This window comes from Antennarius striatus, chromosome 3 (genome assembly GCF_040054535.1).
Source record: "Antennarius striatus isolate MH-2024 chromosome 3, ASM4005453v1, whole genome shotgun sequence".
In the NCBI taxonomy this organism is placed as follows: domain Eukaryota; kingdom Metazoa; phylum Chordata; class Actinopteri; order Lophiiformes; family Antennariidae; genus Antennarius; species Antennarius striatus.
The window spans coordinates 11287395-11312729 of NC_090778.1; the positions used below are offsets into that span (position 1 = coordinate 11287395).

Consider the following 25335-nt stretch of genomic DNA (forward strand, 5'->3'; position numbering starts at 1 on the left):
GCCGCAGCGGTCCGCGTCACAGCCGCTGCTCTGTGACACCTCACACAGTGTCGTCACACCACCGGGTTATGACATCATTAACACGCTTCCATGAGGAATGTCACGTTTAAATAGCTTCTGTCGGAGCGGAGAAGGAGAAGACGCTTCAACGTTTGAGGCCGGCGGACCCCCCCCCCCCCGTAGCCCCTCCCCCCGTGTGGCGGGGGGGTCGAAGGTACTGACCGCTATTATATAACCCTGTTATAATGAGTCTTAAGCCTTTATAACATCCCGCTCCAAAGCGGGGATGTACTGTCATTGTCAGTGTTCTTGTGTTCGTTCGTTAGTCCAACAGATGTCTTCACAACCCTTGTCATTAGACATGAACCAGAAAGCGCGTTACTCGGTCAGCAAGGGGGATAAAAACGAGATGATGACCTTGACCTTGAGAAAAGGAGGTCAAGGTCAAATTTCAAATTTTGTACCCTTAGGAACCGGATAAGATAGAAAGACGAGGGAGAAGGCCAGTGAGTAAGACCGCAGATCAAAGCTAGTGCTTTGATCAATGACAGTAGGTCAGAGCACTAGCTTTGATCTTTGACCTATGCGAGTAGGTCAAGGTAAAATTTTGAACTGATGGGTCTCACGGGACGTTACAGTCTCTGACTGCCTATGTTCTAGGTTAAGTCTGTACCTGTCAAACTGAGCCTAAGCTAGCTAGCTTACAACTGGTACTACTTATACTGCTAATAGTAGTACGACTAATTTTTAACAACAATAATAAATGTAATAATATTTTAATAATTATTACCAGCCTGTCAAATGACGGTTTGATAGAAAACAATTCGAAAAGTAAAACTGTCGATTTTCATGACATATCTCGTACGTTTAGTTCACAGTTTCTTACATCCTCTGGTTTGATCAACATCCGAATCAGCAGAACAGCTGCATTTGTTCAGAACAGTCAAGCCTCTGGAGGAATCTGCAGAACTGAGCCTGTCTGCTAATGATGTGTCGTCTCTCCAGTTCCAGCGTCCGAGGAGGTGTCCACCAATCAGTGGTCATGCAGAATGATGGACATCTCTACAGCCAATCAGAGCCATGCAAACAGCCACTCATGGGCGGGCCACAACGCCTGGTCTCTGTCTTCACCGCAGACCCCTCCTTGCAACCCGCTGCCCGGCTTTCAGCACCTGAACCTGGGATTGCCTCCTGACCAGAGACCTCGCCATGGAAACCTGCAGGCATCCAGTCCAGACTGCCACAGCCACGTCACCGCCTCTTCCTCCAAATACGAGCATCGTCCTGGTGGCGCTGAGCAGAGACTCCTTCCTGATGCTCATGTTCTATCCATTGGTTCATCTGCAAGTAGAGAAAGCGACGCGTGTTCCCTTCCCGTCTGGAGGGAACAGACACAGCCTCGCCAGACACAAAACATCTTACCTTACATCGCTGAGCAAGCACCAACTTTACAGATTCAACCGCAATACACGCACCAGGGTTCACTGAATGGACCAGTTCATCAAGACCATCAGCCCATCAGCTCACCGTCATTTAGACAAAGTGTCAACCACAACCCACAATGCACATCTCAGCCTCCATTTGACAGAGTAAACATGGAGTCACCTGCTGGGTACACCCAGAATCATTCCTTGCATGCGTCTCCTATAGTACAGCAGCCCCAAGAGACTCCTCCTCTGCATTTCACAGGTAGATTCTTTAATGGCTTGTACACAACATGCTTCACAGATGCTTTAGAGCCTCCTGTAGGATCTGGTCATTTGCATTTAATAGCTATCAGAGTTTCCAAACGAACAGACAGGTAAGGGAAATTCAGAAGATAAATAACTTCACGTGCAAACTGTTGAAACTGCCTGGGAGAAAACGTGTTTCTTATTCATCTGCGGTCCAAAGGAGCTCCACAAGTTGGCCCTATTAGTCCTTCACAAGAAGAAATAAGAGAAGGAACATTTTCAAATACAGTAACATATTACTGATTGATTTGTGTAACTGTCTCTTTGTGTTCCTCTCAGGAACAACAAACCAGTTTGTACCCAGTTCCGTGGCACAGGACAACAATACGACACCACAGGTGGGGTGAATACAGAAATTAAATTAACTGAATTGAATTAAATGTGGTGAATACAGGAAATAAATTAATTTAATTAAATCGGGTAAATAGAGGAATTAAATTCGTTAAATTAAATTAAATTCATTAAGGATTTAAAAGTATTTATTTATGGCTCTTCTACAAATTAGAGTTTCAATTCATAGATTTATTTATTGTATTTCTTTCTTGTGTGAGTGTGATAAAAATAAAATAGTTTACATCTTCAAAGGTGTTTTTTTTTTTAACCAGCTGTCCAAAAATCAAAAACATTCAGGATGCACTTCTACGAATAAAAGAAACTCCATATTGAGGAAGTCATAACCCGAGAATGATCTAAATAACTCTTTTATCTGTAATTGTAGAAATGTTGTGCGTGTTTTTCCTCTAGCGCTTTGGAGGTTTGTTAATTGTCTTCTCTGCAGGCGCCTCTCTCTGACTCTCGTTACGGCCTGGACCCTGAGCTCCTGCCCAGCGTTGTGAGTTCCTTCTATCCCTCTTGCATTGTTTTCCCCGCTGACTGATTCAGTATGGTGAGATGTTCCTGAAGCACTGCTGCTGTCGTTCTGTGTGTGTCTCAGGTGAAGGTGATCGCAGAGGACAGGGCAGAGTGGCAGAACGAAGTCTTCATCGCTGAGACGTTTTCTAGTCTTCCTCCTCTGGCTACTACTTCCTGTATCATAGAGGACCGGGGTAAACACACACAGCTCCCTATGCTCAGTAACATGGGTCTAAATAGTCAAGTCAGCATCATTTAACATACATGAGAAGTCAGACAGTCGCGGCTTTTGGGCCTTTCAGACAGAGATGGTCGTTCTCATATGGGTTCACATCAGTTAGATTCCGTTCTGTGTTACCATCATGAGATAATCAGTTATTATTAGCAAACATACTGTATTTTTCACAATAGCAGATCGGGATCTATTTCCCATCTAGAGACGTATTACCCATCACAGATACATGAAATCCACATGGATGACTCTGACTCTGTATCTCAGCAACAGATTTGTGGCGGTGTCACGTCTCTACTCATCTCCATGCCTCGTATTTTTATTTTGATCGGCCCATTGGTTTTGATTTTGGATGAGCTTTGATTGAATTAGTTTGTTTGTGCTGTAATTTGGTAGACTGAGGAAACGATTCACGTTTTGGCCCTTCCTGTCATCCTATTGGTTATCTCTGCTCCTCATCCAGCCTTCCTGTCTTCTCCACCTCGTCTCCGTCCCACTTCAGGTACCGCGAGTCCTCTGGCTGTTCGCTCCACCACGTACTGCCTACCCTGTGAAGGACAAACCGCCCTGCTCAGCCATCTACCGCTGGGAGCTCTGGTCACACCTCTGGCCAAACAGTCTGCTGGACAGGTCAGGAACTCATCCACAACCAACACAAACTCAAAACAAGTCGAGAGAAATTAAAGGACAGACATGTTTGCATGGATCTAGAAATCTGTTTCATGCTACGAATGTCATTTGGAGTTCAGTTTCCTGCAGAGATAAACCTGTGTTTTGGTTTTGGGTGTGTTGTTGTTGCCTTTTACAGACCCTCCCAGTGTGCAGCGAGCAGGAGTGTCTCCTGGGTTGTGGTTGGTGTGGAGCCTCCATGTGTCCGGCGATGGGCTGGCAGGACTGTGGTCAGAGGTTTTACTGCCCCTTCTGTGGTCAGCTGAGTGAAGGTAAACGTCATCATGGAGCGACGCAGCGCGCAGGAAACGCTCCTGTGTAAACCTTTTGAAATACTGTTAGTGGAAATCATAGATGAGCTGATGCCTCTACGGTTTTTGTGTTCCATCCTGTCTGTCAGTGCCGTGGCAGAGCTACCAGCCCACTGAAGGGGTGGAGGGGGTCCGAGTGGATCGAGACACGAGGCCAGAGCTCAGCAAGGGGTCCTATGAGATCCTCGGTTCTCACAAGGTCAGTTCCATCCACATTTTTACTTGTTTTTGCTTGTGTGTGTGTGTCCGTGTGTGTTTGTGTGTGTGTGTGTGTAACCTGTTGTGTGTCATCATAGGGTGAAGCTGCTGCACTGCTTCTAGCCATAGATGTGTCTTCATCAGCGCTGAGAGGAGGACATCTGGAGTTTACAACACAACAAATACTTTCACTGCTCACCTCTCTGAAGAGGTGAAATATGTTCCCACCCAGTCACACACACACACACACACACACACACACACACACACACACACACACACACACACACACACACACACACACACACACACACACACACACACACACACACACACACTATACCACACCTGATGTAGTTTATCTTAACTTTCATTTAGAGATGATGGCGACGGCTTGTCGGAGGTTCGTGTTGGCTTGTTGACATACGACAGCAGGATCCACTTGTACGACCTCAGCCCCGCCCTGTCCCGCCCACACATGCTGGTCATCACCGAGACAGACGACCTGCAACTCCCTTTGAGGGAGGGGCTGCTGGTGCCCCTCACAGACTTCTTAAACAGCATCGACAGGTACCAGAGGGGACCGCTTCCCGTTGTTTCGGACTCGTCTGAGTAATGATATTTTCATTATTTTGTCTGTGCCAGCAGTAAAGTGACAGGAGTCATCATGGTTTCTCTATCCACCCATTTCATAATTATCGACACGAGGTCTCACACTTTGAGGGCACCAGCGCCAAACCAGAATCAGGAATGAAGGGAATAAATTGTGATTGCACAAAAAAAACAAACATTTTTTTTAAATGAGATTGAGATTGTGATGCATGTTTAACATCAGTCACAAACTAATCTCAGGTGCTCCCTTCAAACTGTTAGGATTACTCCTATTTTCTGTGCTGCTAGAATGAAGGTGTGTCTGAATCTTCAGTGTTTTCAGTGTTGTACAAGTGGCCATAAGCTCATTGTGTTGATACGGTATTACTTGATTCAGGACAGATGTTTAATGCATCATGCATTTTGAAACCTTCAAATCCAGTGAACTGATGTAGGCAGGCGTGTTGATTTAATACCTTCAGTGATTATTTTGAATCTCTTTCGAAATAAAGGAAAATTAGATCATGGTGTCATTTTATGATGCTAGTGACATTCTTCAAGCAAATGTGACCTTTTATTGTGCATCATTTGTGATATTAATTTCATCACTTTGGTTTTTTTTTTGGGGGGGGGAGGGTGGTTAAGTCATCATTATCTGTTTTCTACCTGTGTGTAGTGTGTTGCAGCTTATTCCTCACTTCAGTTCAGAGTGTAACAACTCCAGTGGGGTTCCCACAGAGCTTCCTGTCAAAGCGGGGCTCGCCATTCTGCAGGTCAGTGCACAGAGATTCTGTTCTGTTTACAGTTCATAGGATGCTTTATTCAAAATATATTTTTTATGCATAAGAAAGGGTAGTAACCATTTTTTCATTTGAAAGTTATCAGTTCTTAATGTGTGAGATAATGTCATGCACTTTGTTTTATGTGTCTGTAGGCCATGAGTTGCCCTGGAAAGCTGCTGATCTTCCATTCTGCCCCTCTGATGGAGGAGGGGCAAACAAAGACTTCCTCAGGGTTCTTGGGCTCCAGCAATCCAAAGGTACAAATTACACACACACACACACACACACACACACACACACACACACACACACACACACACACACACACACACACACACACACACACACACACACACACACACACACACACACAGAGCGTACTATCTGGCTGGAGTTGTGTGGTAGCCATAATTCCCCCCTCCTTCTGTTCTTGTCAGTCCATCTTCCAGCCATCAGAGCTTGCCATCTCGTTGGTCAAGCAGTGCGTCAGTCAGGGCTGCAGCGTTCACCTGTTCATCCTCTCCCAGCAAGATGTAGGCGGGGCTTGGCCAGGCCACATTCCGTATCTGACAGGTGGAGCTCTGCACTCCTACAGCCACCTTCAGGTACATCAACTGCTCCTCTCAAGCAAAGATCAGCATCTTTTGTCACTTTTTTTATGCTGAGTTGCTGTTATGGAACTTTTTTTTAAAAGGAAATATTTGACAGTTTTGTGACAGAAATTGTGAAAAAAACATAGCTTTGATGTCTGCTAAAACTGTTTTTATGGTTTTGTATTTAGTTTTTGTTACAGCATAGAAGTTGATGATAAAATAACATGGAAGGAATTTTTCACTATGTTTTAGTAAAATGATACCTTGGGAACATAATAAGTCATCAGATAAGTTAAGGTCTGATTGTCATCTTATTCTCTACTTTGTTTTCCACTGCAGGGAGACTTGGACCGGGGGCGTTTCTGCACTGATCTCTGGAGAACTGTAGAAATGGACGTGGGCTACAAGGCTGAGCTCAAGATTTTTGTCAGTAAAGGTGGGAGTTTTGTTCTTTTGTTTTCTTTTGTTTTTTTGCTGTGTGATGTGCATTAAAAGTACTTGTGCTTTCACTTTTATTTCCTGTTCTCTCAGACATGCGTGTGTCCAGCAGCTATGGGCTTTTCCTCCCCGGGCCCAGCCCCAGACAGGTTGCCATGGCGTCTCTGGACCGGTTCACAACTCTGGCCGTAGAGCTCGCACACATCCGGTCTCTGGATGAGACGAGAGGTGTCGCCGTACAAGTGGGTTGTTCCTAGATCACTAAATCAGATAGGAATTACATTGAAGACTCACTAGTAATTTTATACAAAAAAATAGTTTTATTGGTCCTTGAGTACAGAAAGCCCCTTGGCATCTGTGCAGTAATGGCTGAGATGCTAAAATCTGCCAGAGACATTATTGTTGAGTGGCTCAGACACACCTTCAACCATGTTTGGGAGACAGACTTCCCAGCGACTGGACCAGAGGAGTCATCCTACCCTTCTGGAAACATAAGGGTGACAAGCTAGTGTGCAGCAACCACAGAGGCATCACACTTCTCTCCGTCCCCAGCAAGCTCTTCACCAGGATCTTGCTCACCCGTACTCTCCCAGCCATCAGAAATCAACGCCGTCCCCAGCAGGCTGGCGTCATGCCTAACCGCTCCACTACAGACCACATCTCCGCCATTCGCCTGTTCATAGAGAAGACCCATGAATTCCTCAAAGATTGCCAGTTATACATCGGGTTCATTGATTTGGAGGCTGCCTTTGACTCCGTCTGCCATGCCTCACCCTGGAGTATCCTACAGACCTTTGGAGCACCACCTAAGTTCGTTGCCCTGCTCAAGCTGCTCTACAGCAACGCAGAGAGCTGTGACCGTATCAACGGCAGAGGCTCCGACTTGTTCTCCATCTCCAGTGGCGTTCACCAGGGCTGTGTGGCTGCTCCTGACCTTTTTAACTATTATTGACCATCTGATGTCCAGGGTCTGTGAGCGAGTCCCCAGGGTGTCCCTAAGAAACCACCAGACCGACCTGGAGTACACTGACGACACCATCCTACTCAGCACATCCTACAGCCTGCTGAGAGACGCCCTGGGCAGGTACAGAGGAGAGGCAGAGAAGCATGGCCTCCAAGTGAGCTGGACCAAAACCAAATTCATCCATGTCGGTGACGGACCGGATCCACCCCCCATGCAGCTGGGTGATGACACCGCGGAGCCTGTCAGAGCTTTATGTATCTGGAGTCCATAGTGACAGACAATGGGGACCTTAAACCAGAGATTCTCCGTAGAAGAGCTTTGGCAGCATCAGCTCTACAGTCTCTTTGGAAGCCTCTCCGGCGGAACCAGACCATCTCACACAAGACGAAGCTCTGAATTTACAACTCTGCCCTCCTCTCCGTCCTGCTCTACGGCTCGCAAACATGGCCCTTAAACAACACCCTGGCTGCCAGTGTAGATGGTTTTGATAGCAGGGCTCTCAGAACCATCAAAAACATCAGGTGGCCCCAGAGGGCTTCTAACAAAGTGCTTAGAGCCCGCACGTGCCAGCCCAGAGCTTCTTGCAAGGCTGCACAACGTTGTACCCGCTGGTTTGGACATGTCCTCCGACTTCCTCCTGATCATCCAAGAAGAGCCATTCTCCAGTTTGACCCAAAGGCCGCAGGCTGGAAACGACCTCGAGGCAGGCCCCGCACCCGACGTCACTGTGGGCGACCTCCGACAACAGGGAGTCGCTGTGGAGGATGCAGAGCAGCTGGCACAAGACCGCCAGCGCTGGAAAAAACTGGCTCATCTGGTTGGCTCAACGCGCAGGGACGGGACAACCCCCCATTGCAAGAGCCCTACTGACTGACTGAGTCCTTGAGTGTCAGTTTCAAACAACCTAGAACATTGAAAACACACTCACAAAAAGGAGAAGACAACAGTTGTATTTTTACTCGCGAGGAGAACAGACAGAGATATGTTCAGTATCAGATCTCCACCCCGCTCTGAAGCATGGCTCTGACGAATCCTCTTTTTATTTCCTTGGGGCGTTCCCGTTTACAATATATTCCTTAAGGAAGGGGGGTAGAAAACAACAGTAATACAACACATATGGCATGATGTCATAACAGATTGATGACTTCTCCCTATTATGGTATTATGGTATTCCTATTCTTATGATATGCAGTACAAAGAATAAAAGAATGTGAAAGAATAAGTATGGGATAACTTATTCTAACATTGAGATTCTGTAAATCAGTGCAGACTGCATTCTGTTGATGTAAGAGATTCTCTGTGGAACATCTCATTAGTCGATGAGCTTCTGAGTACTCGTGCTGTAAACCATCTGTATTATTAAAATAATCCTCTTCTCCCCTCTCTTATCTGTCAGGCTGTTCTGTCCTACAGCACTCAGACAGGAGACAGGAGGACCAGGGTTCACTCTCTGACCCTGAGATGCTCACGTCGCCTTCAGGACACCTTCCGGCAATACCAGGCTCAGACGCTTCTCACCTTCTACTGCAAAAAAAGTGAGACTTTCATTCTGTTGATGACCGTATGGTTGAGGTCTGAGACTGAAAGTGCATTGTTCGTTAGCATCAGCGTCATGAACATACTTAAAACAAAGGTTAGGTAAAATAGCTCAAATGTTTAGTAATGAGTAAACATCATGAGAGTAATCCAGTGAGCCTAGTGAGCAATAACATAAAAAATTCCCCCAGATTAGATGCTGACATCATTTTTGTTCAGATAAAATAAAATAAAAACAAAAATTTAAGACGACAAAGCTCCCAGTTCATTCCCCTCTGTTTATCGTCATTTGTCAAATGAAAACCCAGAAAAAAGATTTTAAAAGATGTCAGAGGACAACATCACTGTAAATGTGGCTTTGCAGTGTACTGTGCGGTGCTGGAGCGCCCCCTGCAGGAGCTGAGGGGGGAGCTGCAGACTGAGGTAACACAAGGATTGGCCTGTTACCGCAAACACTGCTGCTCCGCATCAGTTTCAACCGGACAGGTGAGATTTCACACCAGAAGAGGTAGCTGACAGTTGAGCTAAATGGACTGAACTGTGATGATAGAGAAAGGTATGACTGACTAGTGTGTGTGTGCTGCAGCTGGTCCTTCCCCAGCACCTGCGAGTCTTTCCTGTCTACATCAACAGTCTGAGGAAGAGCGAGGTGCTGCTGCCGGGTCTGAGGAGCTCCGTTCACGAGCGTCTGCAGCAGCGCTGCCAGGTGCTCAGCATGGACGTCAGCGAAACCTCCACGCACTTCTATCCCCGGCTGCTGCCTTTGGTCAGTACCATCAGCACAGGGCAGGTCGTACTGGGGGGGGGGGGTTACCTCAAGGTTCACCTCAAGAATATTACTCCAGCTCTTTGTCTGCGTTTGGTTATCCCCACACAGCACTGTGCTCTGGTTCCCATCCTCCTCTCTTTGATTTTCCTTTTTAGGAGGTGTTCTTTCTTTCTCACTCCTTCTAGCAGGTGCTTCACCTCCATCTGCCTGTTCTCCAGCAGGGCGATCTTATCTCTTAGGGCTGTATGTTCAGGAATAGCACAGCAAAAAAAGAAAAGTGGACAGGTCAGGACTTGTCCTGTGGATTTTAGACCACATACTTATGATCCTTTAATTTCTGCTCATTATACTGAAGTTAAGGGAAGACCTCTGACCTCCAGGTGTTCATTCAGTAGCTACAAGGCATCTAAATCAGACCCATGTTTAAGGGTCACATAAGGGCTGACTATCAGTGAGGGAGCCTTCTATGTATTCTGTTTGCTGTTGCCTTGACGCTTTGGGTCGTGTCAGTAAATCATCACTCGTTTGTCGTTTGCAGCCGCAGTCGGTCGACAGCACCAACTCTCCAAACCCGGAGGAGGATCTGCGCTGCTGTGCTACAAGTCTGGAGCCCACAGGTCTGTATCTGCTTCATGCACCCCTCACGTTGCTGCTGTGGGTGGGTAGCCAGGTCCCAGCATCCACCCTGGCTGAGCTCTTCAACACCGGCTGCTTCTTCTTCCTGCCCTCTGGAGAGGTAAGGAACAAACAGAGGTCAGATAGGAGCTAATACAGTAGTGCTACAGCTACATGACAGTGTTGAAGATCAGCCCACAATGGATTTGATACAACAAAGCATAAATATGAGGAAGTTCTTGAGTAGAGGAAATCAGGAAATTGGGAAAGTTCATGAAATGATGAGTTAAAAGTAAAAGAATGATTTCTCTGAACTCGATCATTTCTGTCACTGAATTAAAGCTTTGTCTGCTGCTGTTCTTTCAGACCAAGCTGCCACTTCTTGAAAACCCTTTGTCTGTCAGTGTTCGATCCCTCATTACACTCCTGAGCTCTCAGACACACTGCACTCGCAAGGTGAGCTACAATCCTGTAGAACACCGATCACACAGACACTGTCTCAGCATCACAGATTCACAAAGATCTCTGTTCAGAGTGCGGTGCTCCCTCGTGTGCTGCGTTCTGTAATATCAGAAATATTTAAAATCCATAGCCAATGGAAAGAAGAGATAGATGAAAGCAGTTATTGGCTCATATTCTCATTGTGATGTCACTTCATTTATCAACGTTTCTAAGAAAACATGTTTTGAAGTTCACTCAGAAGCTCGTGAGAGACCACATGGAAATAAATAGACTACTGTAAAGCAAAGAAGCAAAATGTGATGAGTGTGATCATAAAAACGTGCCCTTAGTGAGGTTAAATACTGTTCTTTAACTGAGGAGAAGGTGGAAGAATTCTAACAAAATACCATAAAAAGGGGGAAAAAAGGGACAATGTTAGAAACCCTCTGAGGTGTACAACACAGAGTGTGAGTTGTTTTCTTTCAGCTTCAATGAGCCTCCTAAATCTCTCTGTAGCATCCAAGAGCAATCACATAAAGCAACCAATGAAGCCCTCAGTGTGACTAATGGCCCTTCTACGCCGACAGTATTGTATTATTTTTTGTTATTTGTATTTACATTGTCAAACCCGGTCCCTAAGATCTGCTTCAATATCTGGTATGTCTGTTGGGATTCCAAACAGGCTCAGGTGATCGTAGAGGCCCTGTAGGCTGCCCGGCAGGGGGGGCACCTTTCTTTGTTTGTCAGCACAGTACGTACAGTATGAGTGTTGAAAAAGATGTCACAAGATGTTGGGTGTCACTAAAGCAACCAGCTACACTGAGGGGATGCTACAACTGTAGGGTAAGCAGAACCGAACTAACAAAAAGTTGAGGCAAGTACAGTAAAGGTGAGGCGTGGGTTAGTGGCCTCGTTTCCCATCGATCACTTTATTTACCCAGCTTGACTTTGGTGTCAATCAGGACTTTGGTGTCAATCAGGACTTTGGTGTTAGTCGCATTTTGGTGAGTCAGGTTTCACTGACTAATACTCGTAGCTGCTGATCAGTTTGTGTCTGTTTTTCTGTGTCAGTTGTGGGTAATCAAGGAGGGTGACGCCTGCGAAGAGACTTTGCAGCGCCACCTGGTGGAGGACAAGAGTCCCAACGGAGGAGCATCATACGCTGACTTCCTCTACCATCTCCACGTCAATTCCGTCCGCCTTCTGCACTGAAACACCTCCCTCTCCCTGACCTCTCTGGGTGCGTTAGCGTTTACAAGAGAAAAAAGACAGATGGGAATAAAACTATTAGACAGCATTAACATTAAAGTCCTGTCTTCAGGCGGTGAATGAGATACGTGATATTATTGATTTACTGACTGAAATGAGTGACTTCCTGTTTTGAGTGAAATCTGTACATTTCTGAAAAAATATGAAGTGTCTTCTGTGTATTTCAGCTACAGAGAGAAGTCTTTTTTTTGGAAGTTTTTAAAAAAAATCAACACAACTGTTCTTGGATTGAAGACCGAACAAAGTTGTTTCTCAGAAATCGTCCTGCTACGTCAGGTGAAGACGCCACTCAGGAAGCTGAAAGTCCAAGTTGCTAATCAAACTAAATAATTAGAAATAATTTCCAGTGTTGACATGTTGGCACTGATACAGCCACAGGATGCCAGTGTGGAGTCGTTAAACAACATTAAAAATGTGTCCAGTAAATTAAAAGCAGTAAAATGAGAAGCTGCTAGCTGAGTATTTTTTTTTACATCACACTGCTATGAAAGAAGAGAGATAACAGCTCTGTCACCGTTAGACTGTGGAAAATATGTATCTTTCCAACCTTTGTTCCTCTGAATAATATTTCACACCCAGTTGTTATCTCATTTTCACTCACATATGAAGTTGTCAAGGAGAGCACCACAGGGTTCAATAAAGGATCATCTCTGGGTTGGCAGGTAGTGATCCATAAAAATAGGCTCAGATCAGGCCCAAGTCACTGAGTTCTGCTCCTTCCAAGCTGAAGCTGTGAATGGTGAGAAATTGATGTTTTGCAGATACATGGTTATGAATAAAAATGTGAAATTTTGTGGTGCAAAACCTATAGAAACACCAAAGTTAGAAAGAGAAACATGCCTGTAAGAAGTTGTCATCCATCCAATACTATTCATTTGATTATAAAAATGATGGCCTGGCAAACAAGCGATGCCATTATGAACTCCAGCTGCGTCAGGCCTTAATTTAATCCTCACACTTACTTCCCTTTGATATTAATCAAATAAATAATAATAAACATTCCTACAGAGATTCACGTGCTAAACGTTTACAGTGACCTTACCTGTATTAAGTACACTGATATCTCCCTTGCAGAAACATAATTTGTGTCTGAATTATAATTTACAACATTTATTTTAGGGGTCAAACAAAAATCTTTCAGAAATTTCCTCGGGATTAAAGTTTGACACAGGTCACACCACTGTTTGAATCCACATAAACAAATGGTTTTATAGCACACATGGTGCGACGTTTTCAAGACACGAGCGAGCTCCCTCATGTTTGCCCCTATTTGGAAGTACGCGCCGTGAAGGCGGAAGGTGCGTTGATATTTGCGCGCTGTGTTTCATCCACCAGATGGCGGCAGAGAGGCACGTCTTCGCAATGCTTCACAGTCAGGGGTGCAACCAAATCAGAAATATCAAGTCAGCAGATTCACCAGCACACAAACGGAAATTACAGGAGTTTTACCTTCAAAATAAAAGCAACTCTCTCAGCACATGGTTTTGTGTAGAAAGGTTGGATAATACCCATGTATTGTATATATTATTATACTTTTCTATATTCTATAATTGGATATTTTACAAGATCTAAGGTTTTTATGGAAATTGATTAAATTAACAATTTCTCAAATAACAGTCATTCTGATAACCAATAGATCAGAACTGTAAAATGTGCATTCTCTTTAAGTTATCAAAGGGTTTGGTTTTAAAGTTTTCAAAATGAAAAGACCAAAATATTTGATGAAATTCTAATAATCTTAATAAGTTTTTTGAGTTAGTGAATGTAAGCAAAAACATTAATTTAGTGTCTTAAATTAACCCTAGCTTTTCTAATTCTTATACACGCTAAGCAATTGTGAGCTGGTGAGCGAACTGGTGTCTATACCTTAGCCAAGGTATTCTCCGTACACATGAGCTAGCTAATGCTATTTTAATAGTTAATCCTGCCTAAAGCAGGAATAAACTTTATTCTTTCGATTTCTATGACAGTGCTGTAGTTATAACTATCAGAACGCAAAAGCAGTTTATTTTGAAAATCAGCTCCGGAAATGGCTCTTCTCCACTCCCTCATCTTGATCAGGGGTCGTTTGAGCGCGGTAGCTGTCAGATAGTGGAGAGAACACCCACCCTGGTCTCCCGTCGGTAACACACCCTCCTTCGCTCGGCGCCTCGACAGGCATTTCACCGCTCCGACGGCCGTCTAGCTGCTGGACGGACCCGAAACATTAACTCACATTCAGCGCTAAACAACTGCTAATTTTTCGGAACTGTCAAACTTGGAGGAGCCAGACACGGGGAGCGACATGGCCACGACAACCTGTACGAGATTCACGGACGAGTACCAGCTGTACGAGGAACTGGGGAAGTGAGTGTCGGGGGTTCTCTAGTGTGAACCAGAGCATGCCTGGTGTCCAGTGCAGGGCAGAACAGGCCGTGTGTGTGTGTGTGTGTGTGTGTGTGTGTGTGTGTGCGTGTGTGTGAGTGCGTGTGTGTGCGTGCACGCGCATGTTGGTGTTTTTTCGGGATGACAGCTCTCCCCCCTGTGCAGGTCTCCCTCTAATCTGCCTGCTCTGTTCAGACTAACCCCCCCACCCCCCCATGCATGTTTCCACATCTTCACAATAAACACTGACGGGGTCTGCTGTCGACACGCGTGATGATCCCACGAGGACCATCGACACTAGGGATACCTTCAGTGGAACCTTTAGAACCACAGAGGAAAAAGAAACTGGGGTGTATAAAAAGTACTCTGCACACCCCCCCCCACCCTCAGTACTTGCATGCTGTTAAAGGACGCAGAATTCGATAGATGTTCAGCTGTTTGGTGACCATTTAATACATTTTTGGTGATTATTTAGTGAATATTTAGTGCCTGTGCGGTTATGATAAACTGTACAGGCCTTTATCACTCTCTTTTGTTGTCTTTTGACAATCCAGCATGCATTTGTCCTATTCTTCCTTTTTTTTTAAGGCAGCGTTCTCAGAAGGACTGAAATAATACTTTAAACAGTACAATAACAACAAAAACTTAAAAACTCAAACAGATCTCCAGTCAGACTTTCCCCCCGCAGCTGTGTTGATATTAACGACAGTATCTCCTACCATCTATGGAGCATGAGTCAGGTGGTGACATGTTTGTTGTCGGTCTATCACATTTTTTCCAAGATGTAACTGTTAGATATTTTTTTGTATAACTTAATGTATGCACCGCGGTGCACTGGCGTCGTGCCTGGAGTGTCCCCCACCTCACGCCCTATGCCAGCTGAGATAGGCCCCAGCTCCCTGTGACCCTCTACGGCGGATAAAGTGGCAGAAAATGAATGAATGAATGAATGTACGCAAGCATTGTGTGAATTTATTTAAGAAGATTTAAGAAATAGAACGGTAATTATTTATCATGAACACATACTTGCCTTTATTTCATATGCAACCAGCCAATTCTACGTTTCAAAGTATTCAAATAATGACTTCATATTACACAACATGAACAACATACTGTTGAAGAGCTGCTAAATACGAGCTAATGTTCCGCAGGAAGACAAACAGTAGGCACACGGGATCACAGCTGTGAGTTCCGCAGACATCGCTTTTGTTTTTGTACAAATGCAAGTAGTTCTAGAAATAATTAACTTTAATTACACATTAAAAAAATAAAAAATAGAAGCAATAAGCTATGTAACACCCGTTCAAGCCAGTTTTTAGCTTCTCATACATCCTCTAGGATAACTGATGATCAGGTAATGAAATCATAGAGTGATGTCAGAGGCATTAAAATAAACATGAAGGTCACGAGGATCGTCAGACTGAGTTCTGGGCTCCACAGTTCAAAGCTGTGCTGAGTTCTAGACTGCTGAGCACGGAGCGCTGGTCTACGGGAAATGTCCTGTTTTTGTTTCCAGCCTGTCTCATCCTTACCCTTGTGTCAGGAAATGCCACCCTTTTGCCCTAGCAACAACAGTGACTGCAGAGATGGATAAGTTGATTAGTACTGTTGTTGTTTTAGTCATAAAATCTGTGTCGTACAAGCAGCAATAAAAGCTGTGCTGTAGTAATACGTAGTACTAAAGATGGTTGTGCTGTAGTAATATGTAGTACTAAAGATGGTTGTGCTGTAGTAATACGTAGTACTAAAGATGGTTGTGCTGTAGTAATACGTAGTACTAAAGATGGTTGTGCTGTAGTAATACATAGTACTAAAGATGGTTGTGCTGTAGTAATACGTAGTACTAAAGATGGTTGTGCTGTAGTAATACGTAGTACTAAAGATGATTGTGTTGTAGTAATACGTAGTACTAAAGATGGTTATGGTGTAGTAATACGTAGTACTAAAGATGATTGTGTTGTAGTAATACATTCAAGTTGGGGGGTTAGTAATATGTAGTACTAGTTAGGGGGTATTAATACGTATTACTGAAAGTGGTTGTGGTGTAGTAATACGTAGTAGTAATTGGGGGGTAGTGATACATAGTACTGGTTGGAGGGATAGTAATAGGTAATACTACTTGGGGGGTAGTAAGATGTAGTACAAGTTGGGGGTAGTAATACGTCATACTAAAGGTGGTTAGGGTAGTAATATGTAGTACTAATTGGGGGGTAGTAATATGTAATAATGGTTGGGTGTAGTAATACGTAGTACTACTTGAGGGGTAGTAATATGTAGTACTGGTTGGGGGGGTCTATCTTGGGGTGGTCTTCGGGGGACATTTCTGGACCTTCTCCCTGCTGGATTAGTACAGTAGGTTATTTTTTGTGTCCTCATTGCACCGCTGTGATGTCGGTTGAGTAGATTCCTGCTTCAGTCAGTATAAATACTCGAACTATATTTTTGTACATGTATTTAAATACTCCTGACAGTGTGTGCTGACATTTTGTACGTCTGTGTTTCGTGACGTTACTCCATTATTACTTCAGGGTGGAGGAGGAACAACAGAGAAATCACTGTTTGTCAGGCGTTCATGTTCTGGCGGTGTCCTACATTGTGCTGCTGTTGTTTGATTATCATGCACATCACTCACTGTTTACTGATAGCTTGATTTATCCTGTGGTGTTTGTAGAGATGCAACTGCAATTATAATTGAAACCACAACAAAAAAAACAACGTAAACATTTCGAGCACAGCGTGTGTCCGCATCATATTTATGTGCTGCTTTGAGGGAATTAAAGAATCTGATGGGTAATTCAAGAAGCGTGTTTCTTGTGTTGATACTTCTTCTTTCATGTATACATTTATCATCGAAATTTGAATGCAAAGCAAAAAAATATCTTGTTTATCACTAATGCGAGGAGAAATGTGAATCATTTAATAGCAATGTTGACAGTCATATATAATTCACGTATTCACCTTTTGAGGTCTGTGTCTTCTTTCAGTGGCAATAGCATGTTGTTACCACTGCTAATGGGGTTCTGTTTGCACTCTACCTGTTGGTTTGTTAGTTTGTTAGCGGAATTACAGAAGAACAAACAACTCTTGACAGATTATGAAACTTGGTCTCAGAGTTTAGCAAGAGAAGGGAGCAATTTATTTGATTTTGGAATGGATCCATGAGAAAATTAATCAGTCCTTGCAACATTTTTATCAAACACAAATTTCTTGACTGATAAATGGCACGTGGATGGTTTGATGTTATTAAAAGGGGCCGTTGGGCCTGGACAGAGTCCTCTCTAGATGTATTTTTGATTATCCAAGGAGTCAGTCAGAGAGCGGATATTTCATTGTCACTTATCTGATTCTGAGGCGATGCTGCTGAAGACCCTCTGCAGGTTAAGATGATGCATCAAACAATGTACACTTAGAGGTGTGTACACCATGTTCACAGTGGTGTTCAGCATGTTTGTTAGGTATCCTTACCTTGATGAAATAAGAGAAGCATGAAATTAAAATATGTTAATAATTCTGACGGAATCTAAGTTTGGTTGTTTTGGAACTGGTTTTTGAAACCTGGCCCTTGTTGGCATGCCTTCCTATACCCGCCAGATTAAAGGCATGCTGCTGTTTGCCTGTCTGCGAGTATATAAACACTTGGCGTGTTATTGTGTATTTATCCTCAGGTTGAGTTCCTTTTGGGGTAGGACCTCCTCAGGATTGACTGACGCTACACCACTGTGACAAAGTCTTGAACATGACACACACACACCTCTCATTCAGCCTCCTGATCTCCACATCAGCTTTTTTAGACAAGAACTCACGTCTCCAATTTGGGGCGTGGTGATATGGCCTAAAATTTGTGTTTTTTACGTCGACAGTATGAAATCATGCACTTTACAGAATGAACTAAACAAAACGTGATTCTTAATCATTTCACGCTTTTGACATATCATAAGAAAGAAACGTTAGGTAGAAAAAGATAGATGTTGTTATGGGCTTAAAACTGGAATGAAAATGATTTAAGGGCCAACATCTGTCTGGGCTTGCACTAGGAGCTAGTATGACTAAGCCACTTTGGCTCAGTGTAAAAGAATTGAGCAAGCCACAAAAAGCCAAATTTTTTTTGAAAATGGGGTTGTTTTCCTGCATTCTGAGGGCAAAATCTTCTGTTCAGTTTAACTACAAAAATACACTAAAGTCAGCAGTTCAAGCTGGACTATCTTTATTTCTGTCCTACTTTATGCAGGTGTGAATGTGAGATTCAACAATTGAAAACTTCCATTCCCTATGTGAAGATACAGTCATACAAAATGTTACTCAATGTTTACTTGTAAGTTTTACTTAGACTAGAAGACATTTTAACTTTGACCACCACCAACACCATTGGTATGCCATAGTTTATTTTATTTTATTTTATTTAATTCAATAACATGATTTTTCATTTCAATTTAAAAAGGCATGAAAAATATCAAGCGAGGTGAATACATATTTACATGCATCGCTGGTTATTCCTGTTGGTCATAGGGAACAAAAGTCTAAGACTACAAACAAGTATTGATAATATCTTTCATTTACCTTCTGATCGGTCTGTCACCACTCCTCCCCCCTCTCAGCATTCACAATTTGTTTATTAATGAGGACTTTAACACAAACTCTACTATAAAACACTGGATTCTTTTGATCGATCGTCCTCGCCTTGTCTTACACCAATTCGCGGGTTCAGTTTGTAAAAAAATGATATTTTTGTTTTTCATTGGACGAAAGAAGGTCATGACCCGAGTGGATATTTAATGATCGGGAACGTTCGGGTCACTTTGGCTATTTCCGTCGGCATGCGGAAATAGCTGCGCTATATTCGCTAGCGCCGCTCGCTAGCGGAAGTACCTGGGCTCGCTAGCGGATATAGCCTAACGGAAATAGCGAGCGAAAAAGTTGAAAGTTTTAGCCTTTTTTCCGTAAAAATAAGGATGCCACTGTTGCTACACAGTCTAAAAACCTTGTAGCCAATCTGGAATTTACTTCGCCTATGGCGAAGTGGCGAATGGCTAGCGCAAGCCTAGTGTGTTCTTGAAGGAGTAGCCTCACCCATAATCTAGGTAAATTACTAAATGTGATCCATTCTCATATGTAGACAAGGAGCAGGAGTTGATGTCCCTACAGCTCATGTCGGGTAAAAAGGTTTGATTCTTCTAATTTTATAGTTATGATTTTTAAGTCAATATCAATCCATTCTCCATCTTCAGTTATGACGTAAAGAATAATGATAGCTAACAGTGGCTTTTGCAAACTAAACACCATTATAACATATTTTGTTTTGAAAATACAAATTGCACCTGACAATTAACAACATATGACTAAGACAAACAAACAAATACAAACACTTCTTACAAGGACCAAAAATATCTCCTACAAAAAATGTCACGTGACTTTTGGTACAGTCTCCATCCCTGCCATGCTCAGGGTTTTCTCATGACATGACATGCTGTGTGACTGTTATTTGATTTTATTTAGTTTCAGTTTCTTTAGCCAAGAAACTTACCATTAGATTCTGATATTCGTCCCCCTTCCCACATGCTGACATTGATCTAAATGTCATCCTCATGTTGTTGGAGGATTTCTTTATGGGTAACGAAGACTGAAATTATGACAAGCAGTTGGCCACCCGGTGACAGAAGCTTGACAGGATGGAGGGCAGGTGTGGATGTATTAGCATTCTCATGACACCGCCCTCTGTGACTGCAATAATCCAGCATATGAGAAGGGAGCAAATGTTATGAATTTACAGTTTAGTGGGACTTTGGATCTGGATCCAAAAGCAGGTGATAGGTTTAGAGTTAATAAAGAAATGTCCTTGGTGATATGGAAGGGTGGTGGGGCGGATAAATGTCTGGGGGCTTTGGAGAGGGATGTTTCCAACTGTATCTTAAGTTCCTTGTTGTCTGGAAGCAGGTCGATGTTCAGCATTCCCTTTTGTTTTGTCTCCACATAGATATTTCTATTGTGTACACATCTCTGAGGTCAATGTCAACCCTCACCTTTGACCCTGACCTTGTTATTTGTCTGTGACTACCTCAGTTAGGGGAGCAGAGCTTGTCGAGGCTGTGAAGCCAGTCTTGTAATGAGTGAAGGAATGTCTATTGTGGCTTCTCAAGGGGACGTACTTGTATTCTTCTTCTGCAGATCCTCTTTGTTGAAATGGGACCTTTTTTCATGTCCCAACAGGTTCATCTATTTTGAATTTCGTTTTACATTGGACAGAAATTGTGAAAATGTGCTTTGGGAATGCTTTGTGAAAGAGTTTAGATGAAGGGACTGTAAGAGGTGTTTAGGTCTGTATCTGATGTGAATGTGTTTGTGCATCCTGACAACCGACCCCCTGATGTTTGGTTTGTGTTTAAGAGTTCATTTTAGCAGACACTACATGTGTGCATGTTATTTAGAATATGCTGACTGCGTGTGCAGATCCACATGGGAGCTTATCAAGCACAGAAATCTTGGCAGCCTGCTCTTAATGTAGCAAGAACATCAAGTCTATTCTGCATCGGGCCTTGAAAAGTGCAGACTCTGCAGAAAATGTTCTCAGCAAAAGCTCAGCTTGAGTCATTAAACTAGCCGAGGTCCTGAACCTGTCTCTTAGCAATTCATCAGGATCCTGCAGCTAATGTCTATTCATTAAACGCTGCATCAAACACAGACATATTTGATGAACTCGACTTAAAATATCAACTGGTTGGACTGGTATTAAAACAAAGCTTCATTAATGTTTTTTTTTTTCCCCTGTCATTTACAGAGGAGCGTTTTCAGTGGTGCGCAGATGTGTGAAGCTGTGCACAGGACAAGAGCATGCCGCCAAAATAATCAACACCAAAAAGTTGTCTGCCAGAGGTAAGCAGCCCACACCAGGTTGACCTGTTAAACAGTCTTTCACTAACAGAACCCATTTAAAGAACCTCTAAGGTGCACAGACTCATGGCCTGGAGGCCAAATGTGGCTCGCCACATCATTTTATGTGGCCCACAAGAGCATAAAAGGTCAGAGTGTCCACAAAGGCAGTAATTAAGCCCATTTTAACTTTGACAAAAGCATTATGAACAAAGTTAATGTCCTAACTTATGATTGTTGTCATTTTTTTAAATTCAGTTAGATACTTTGCGACTTGATTGATGGAGTTATGTTGGTTTCATAACCTGACAGATTAAAAGGGTTTATGTTATAACAGAGCAACAAGCAAACACATTTTTTCTATGCAACTGTAATGTTTTTAACTTACATAAGTAATTAATTCAGAGTTATTTATCATTAAGGAGTAGTTACATTTATTTTACATTTATTTTATATTACATTTAGTTGCATTTATAAGTTACATCCGGCCCTTTGGGGACAGCCATTATACTGATAAGGCACTCAGTGAAGAGGACTTTGACATCCCTGCTCTGAGGTTTTCAGGAGACACACGGCCAACTCAGGGTTAAGATTTCAGTGCCCCTTGGAACCTGTGGAACCAGTGATGATGGCATAAGGCATCAAAAAAGAACTGTACTGTGATTCACAAAGGATTCACATTTTTATTTTTATTTTGTGGGGGCACAGAGCCGCCTCCCCAGATAGAGTTAGAAATGATCTATGCTGCAACCCAGTTGAAACACCCAGAGGAGAATGAGGAGAGCCAGAGCTCTTGTGAGGAGAGCTCACACAACCATGAGTCCTAGACCAGACACAGTGTGCAGGATGGAGTCACATTGCAGTAATTCCTTGGAATACTGTAATAGCTTTCCACAAACATCTGACAGAAACTAAAAAATGTTTTTGATGGAACATCTAACCAAACATTACTCTACAGCTAGTAAATAGTTTCATCAAGCAAGCATTCCCTGAAAAACGACCTCTTACAGTTGTCAGATTTGGTGGTGTGGAACTTTGTCAACAAACATAGCATTTCAAAAGTTTTCAAAGTGGCCCTGAGCAATTGGTATGGGTTTTATACCGAACAAACAGTATAAGCTTCAACTTTCCTTTAAAAGGCATTGATTCAATTCTGAGGTTGAATAGAGTCAGACTGCCGCCGCTGCACTTTCCCATTTGCTGGGTCATTGTTGCTGTTAAATAAGTTCTTAATGGACATGAAGAACCAAAGGCTCCTAATAATTACTGCTTGTCAAATACATCACAGGAAATTAAGCTCCTTTCAGTCTCACCTTAAGTAACTCTTGAGAAAATGTCAGCTAAATAATGTAAGGATTTATCGTAATAATGTTTTACTTTATAATCATACAATTGTATTTTAGTGAATAAAAATCTTTTCAGCACCTTAATTAAAAGCTGCTCAGCCAGTAATGGTTTAAGCCAAACCTAAATGCCATGTCGGTCACGATGAGCCCAGCAGCAGCTCAGGCCTCGCCGCTCGTCATCAAACCACTTGTTAAGTGTAAATCTCCCACTGGCCCCCCAGTTTCGTAACTGGAGCCCCCCCCCCCCCCTCCGCTAAGGCCCTGCCAGGTGGTGCCACACTGACACTTGACTTTTACCCTGCCTTCACACACACACACACACACACACACACACACACACACACACACACACACACACACACACACACACACACACACACACACACACACACACACACACACACACACACACACACACACGGATCATTCTTTCTTTTTAAATAGTAAGTATCAATGTGAGGACCATTTGATGAGTGTGTGTGTGTGTGTGTGTGTGTGTGTGTGTGTGTGTGTGTGTGTGTGTGCTCTTCCTCACTCTGCTGATACCCACTCTAGCTGTGTGCAGCGTTGGAACACAAATCAGATGTTTAATTGTGTTCCAGTGTTCTGTTTCCAGGTACAGCGGATATAAGATGAAAATCATTCTGTCTTTTTCCTCTGGTGATATTTTATTCAGTGAAGAAACAGGTTGAAGATCATTTGTAGAGAGATTTGATGCAAAGTAGAGAAATAAAGTAGAGAAATAAATGGCATAAAAAACAAGATGACATCCATTTTTAATCTGTACTATTACAGGAGAACTATTATTTTTCAAATAATACTTGGCAGCGGTTAAGAGTTTCTAATCGTGTGTTGACCGAAGGTCAGTGTAAGAGCACCTTTAATGAGATGTAACCTGTCTTGGATGCTGTTGATGCTATTAACAGTTAGACTAATGTCTAATCCCAGCGATCGTCTTGATGGTATCAGACACACAGAATAAATCAGACACTTTTTTTTTTAAACAGGGAGTGCAGCTGCTTGGAGCTTTCCACCATATTTCCGAGGCACAGCCTAATCTCCTGACTTATTTGATAGAAGGACTGATGTGACCTGACTGAATGGAGTGCAAGGCTTGTGCTTCACTCCTTACTAATGGATAAGCCATGTTCAAACAGCGGAGCAATGTTAGACGCCCCAGAGCTGCTGCATACTACTTCTCCTCCAGGCCCTATTTATAGCTCCATGACCTATCTGACATGGGCTGCCGCCACCACATTTTTGTGGCGGTCCTGATGTATGGCTGCTTTGCTTTAGAAGTAGCATCAGGTATCATTCAGGTCTGTTTGTTTTGGTAATATTTTGCAGGCAGCAGGTGAGGTCAGTGAGCTCAGAGCTCTGGTTGAAGCGACTTCAACCGGAGCGTAGTTTTAGGACAGATGGTGATGGTAGCAAAGGAAAGGGAGGGGTCATGTGAGAGAAGGCACCCCCGGCACTTGGCAGCTGAGGGCCATGTGCCTCAACGCCTACATGCCTTTAGCATGGGACTCTCATCTGACACAGACACACACTCAAATAGCAGAGGAGTTGAGAGTGCCACGCTCTGTCAAACTGATACGGTTCACTCTATATCAGTCGTCTCTCACAGCTACAACAAGATTTTATTTATTGTAGGTAAATACTTGAGACCACTGACTCAAGAGTCGCAAATACCACTCTGAGTGGATGTAAAACGTGGACATTCATGAGAAGTCCTAGCTGTGTATTTTTGAACGTAATTGTGATGAGATATATTAAAATAAACGAGGTAATTACATTCTGATGCACACAACCAGACTTCTCCTCTGTGTCTAACATCTTGAACCCCCCACACCCCCCCCTTACAGCTACTGGACAGTTAATGCCAATCTAAAACATGTCAACAGGAAATGTAGGACAGGTCTGTTGGGCAAGGCCTCCATCCAATCGTAGAGTTTGTTTATTGGCAGTGATCTGATCTCTGGTCAGGGGTTGCCAGAGGTTGAAGTAAGGCCTTGAAATTTTTTATGATAGAGCTGTGCTTCCTCTGTGTATGTGTGTGTATGTATGTGTGTGTGCGATGTGATATTTTACCTGCAATGCAGCAGCAGTGATCTTACTCAACTTTTCCAGCTTTGTGTTAATGTTAGATATCCTGAGCAGATGTGGTTATCAAACCCTCTTGTTCAAACTTATTATGATGTCTTTGTATTTCAGCTGTAGCTCTGCGTATAATTACAACTCGCTTCAAAGCGGTGATGTATTGTAATTGGCAGTGTTCATGTGTCTGTTTGTTTGTTCGACCATTAATATGTCCACCAAATATCTTCACAGCAGTTGCAGATTAAAGGATGAAACAAAAAGCTGATTACTTGGGCGACAAAGGGGATGAAAATGACACGATGACTATGACCTTGAGAAAAATAGGTCAAGGTCAAATTTCAACTTTTGTACACTCAGGAACCGGATAGGATAGAAAGAAGAGGGAGATGACAGTGTGAGTAAGACCTTAGCTCAAAGATAGTGTTTTGATCTACCTACAGTATGCACTAGCTTTGATCTATGGTCAAAGACCTACCCTGGAAGTAGGTCAGGGTAAGTCTCTGACTGCCTTGTTAAGTTTATGCAGTTATTTATTACACTTTTTGTAATGACCAGAACAGGCTGCATTAGTGATTTAACGGTGTGTAAGATGAAACTGGTGGTGGGGAACAAAATTAAGAAGACAAGGGCAGCGCAGAGAACCATGTGGCAGAAGTTGAGAAAGGAAG

General features: G+C 43.2%; 2 protein-coding genes across 31 annotated transcripts in view; both read left to right on the top strand.

Annotated features, from left to right (window-relative positions):
• Positions 1-18: 18 nt before the first annotated feature.
• Positions 19-12423, top strand: si:dkey-13n15.2 (protein transport protein Sec24C). The gene is made up of 22 exons (XM_068310896.1): positions 19-214; positions 1006-1689; positions 2013-2071; positions 2512-2565; positions 2668-2779; positions 3320-3447; positions 3626-3758; positions 3887-3996; positions 4094-4206; positions 4374-4565; positions 5263-5359; positions 5521-5625; positions 5806-5973; positions 6301-6397; positions 6493-6641; positions 8760-8898; positions 9264-9385; positions 9486-9665; positions 10207-10404; positions 10650-10739; positions 11796-11964; positions 12161-12423. The coding sequence occupies exons 2-21, from the start codon at positions 1050-1052 to the stop codon at positions 11934-11936; spliced, it is 3027 nt and encodes a 1008-aa protein (XP_068166997.1). The 5' UTR covers positions 19-214; positions 1006-1049; the 3' UTR covers positions 11937-11964; positions 12161-12423.
• Positions 12424-14061: 1638 nt separating this feature from the next.
• camk2b1 (calcium/calmodulin-dependent protein kinase (CaM kinase) II beta 1) overlaps positions 14062-25335 on the top strand; it is a 71913-nt gene continuing 60639 nt past the window's right edge. For all 30 annotated transcript variants that reach the window (XM_068310716.1, XM_068310726.1, XM_068310733.1 and 27 more), the window contains exons 1-2: positions 14062-14339; positions 21130-21224. In XM_068310716.1, coding sequence (XP_068166817.1) covers positions 14278-14339; positions 21130-21224 — 157 coding nt within the window. In that variant the 5' untranslated portion in view covers positions 14062-14277. The remainder of the gene's footprint in view (positions 14340-21129; positions 21225-25335) is intronic.

Excerpts from the sequence above, each read along its gene's own strand:
- si:dkey-13n15.2 (XM_068310896.1), top strand. The coding sequence starts at position 1,050 with ATGATGGACATCTCTACAGCCAATCAGAGCCATGCAAACAGCCACTCA. Across the intron at positions 4,207-4,373 it reads CTGCTCACCTCTCTGAAGAG|AGATGATGGCGACGGCTTGT; the intron begins GTGAAATATGTT and ends ACTTTCATTTAG. Across the intron at positions 9,386-9,485 it reads CATCAGTTTCAACCGGACAG|CTGGTCCTTCCCCAGCACCT; the intron begins GTGAGATTTCAC and ends TGTGTGCTGCAG.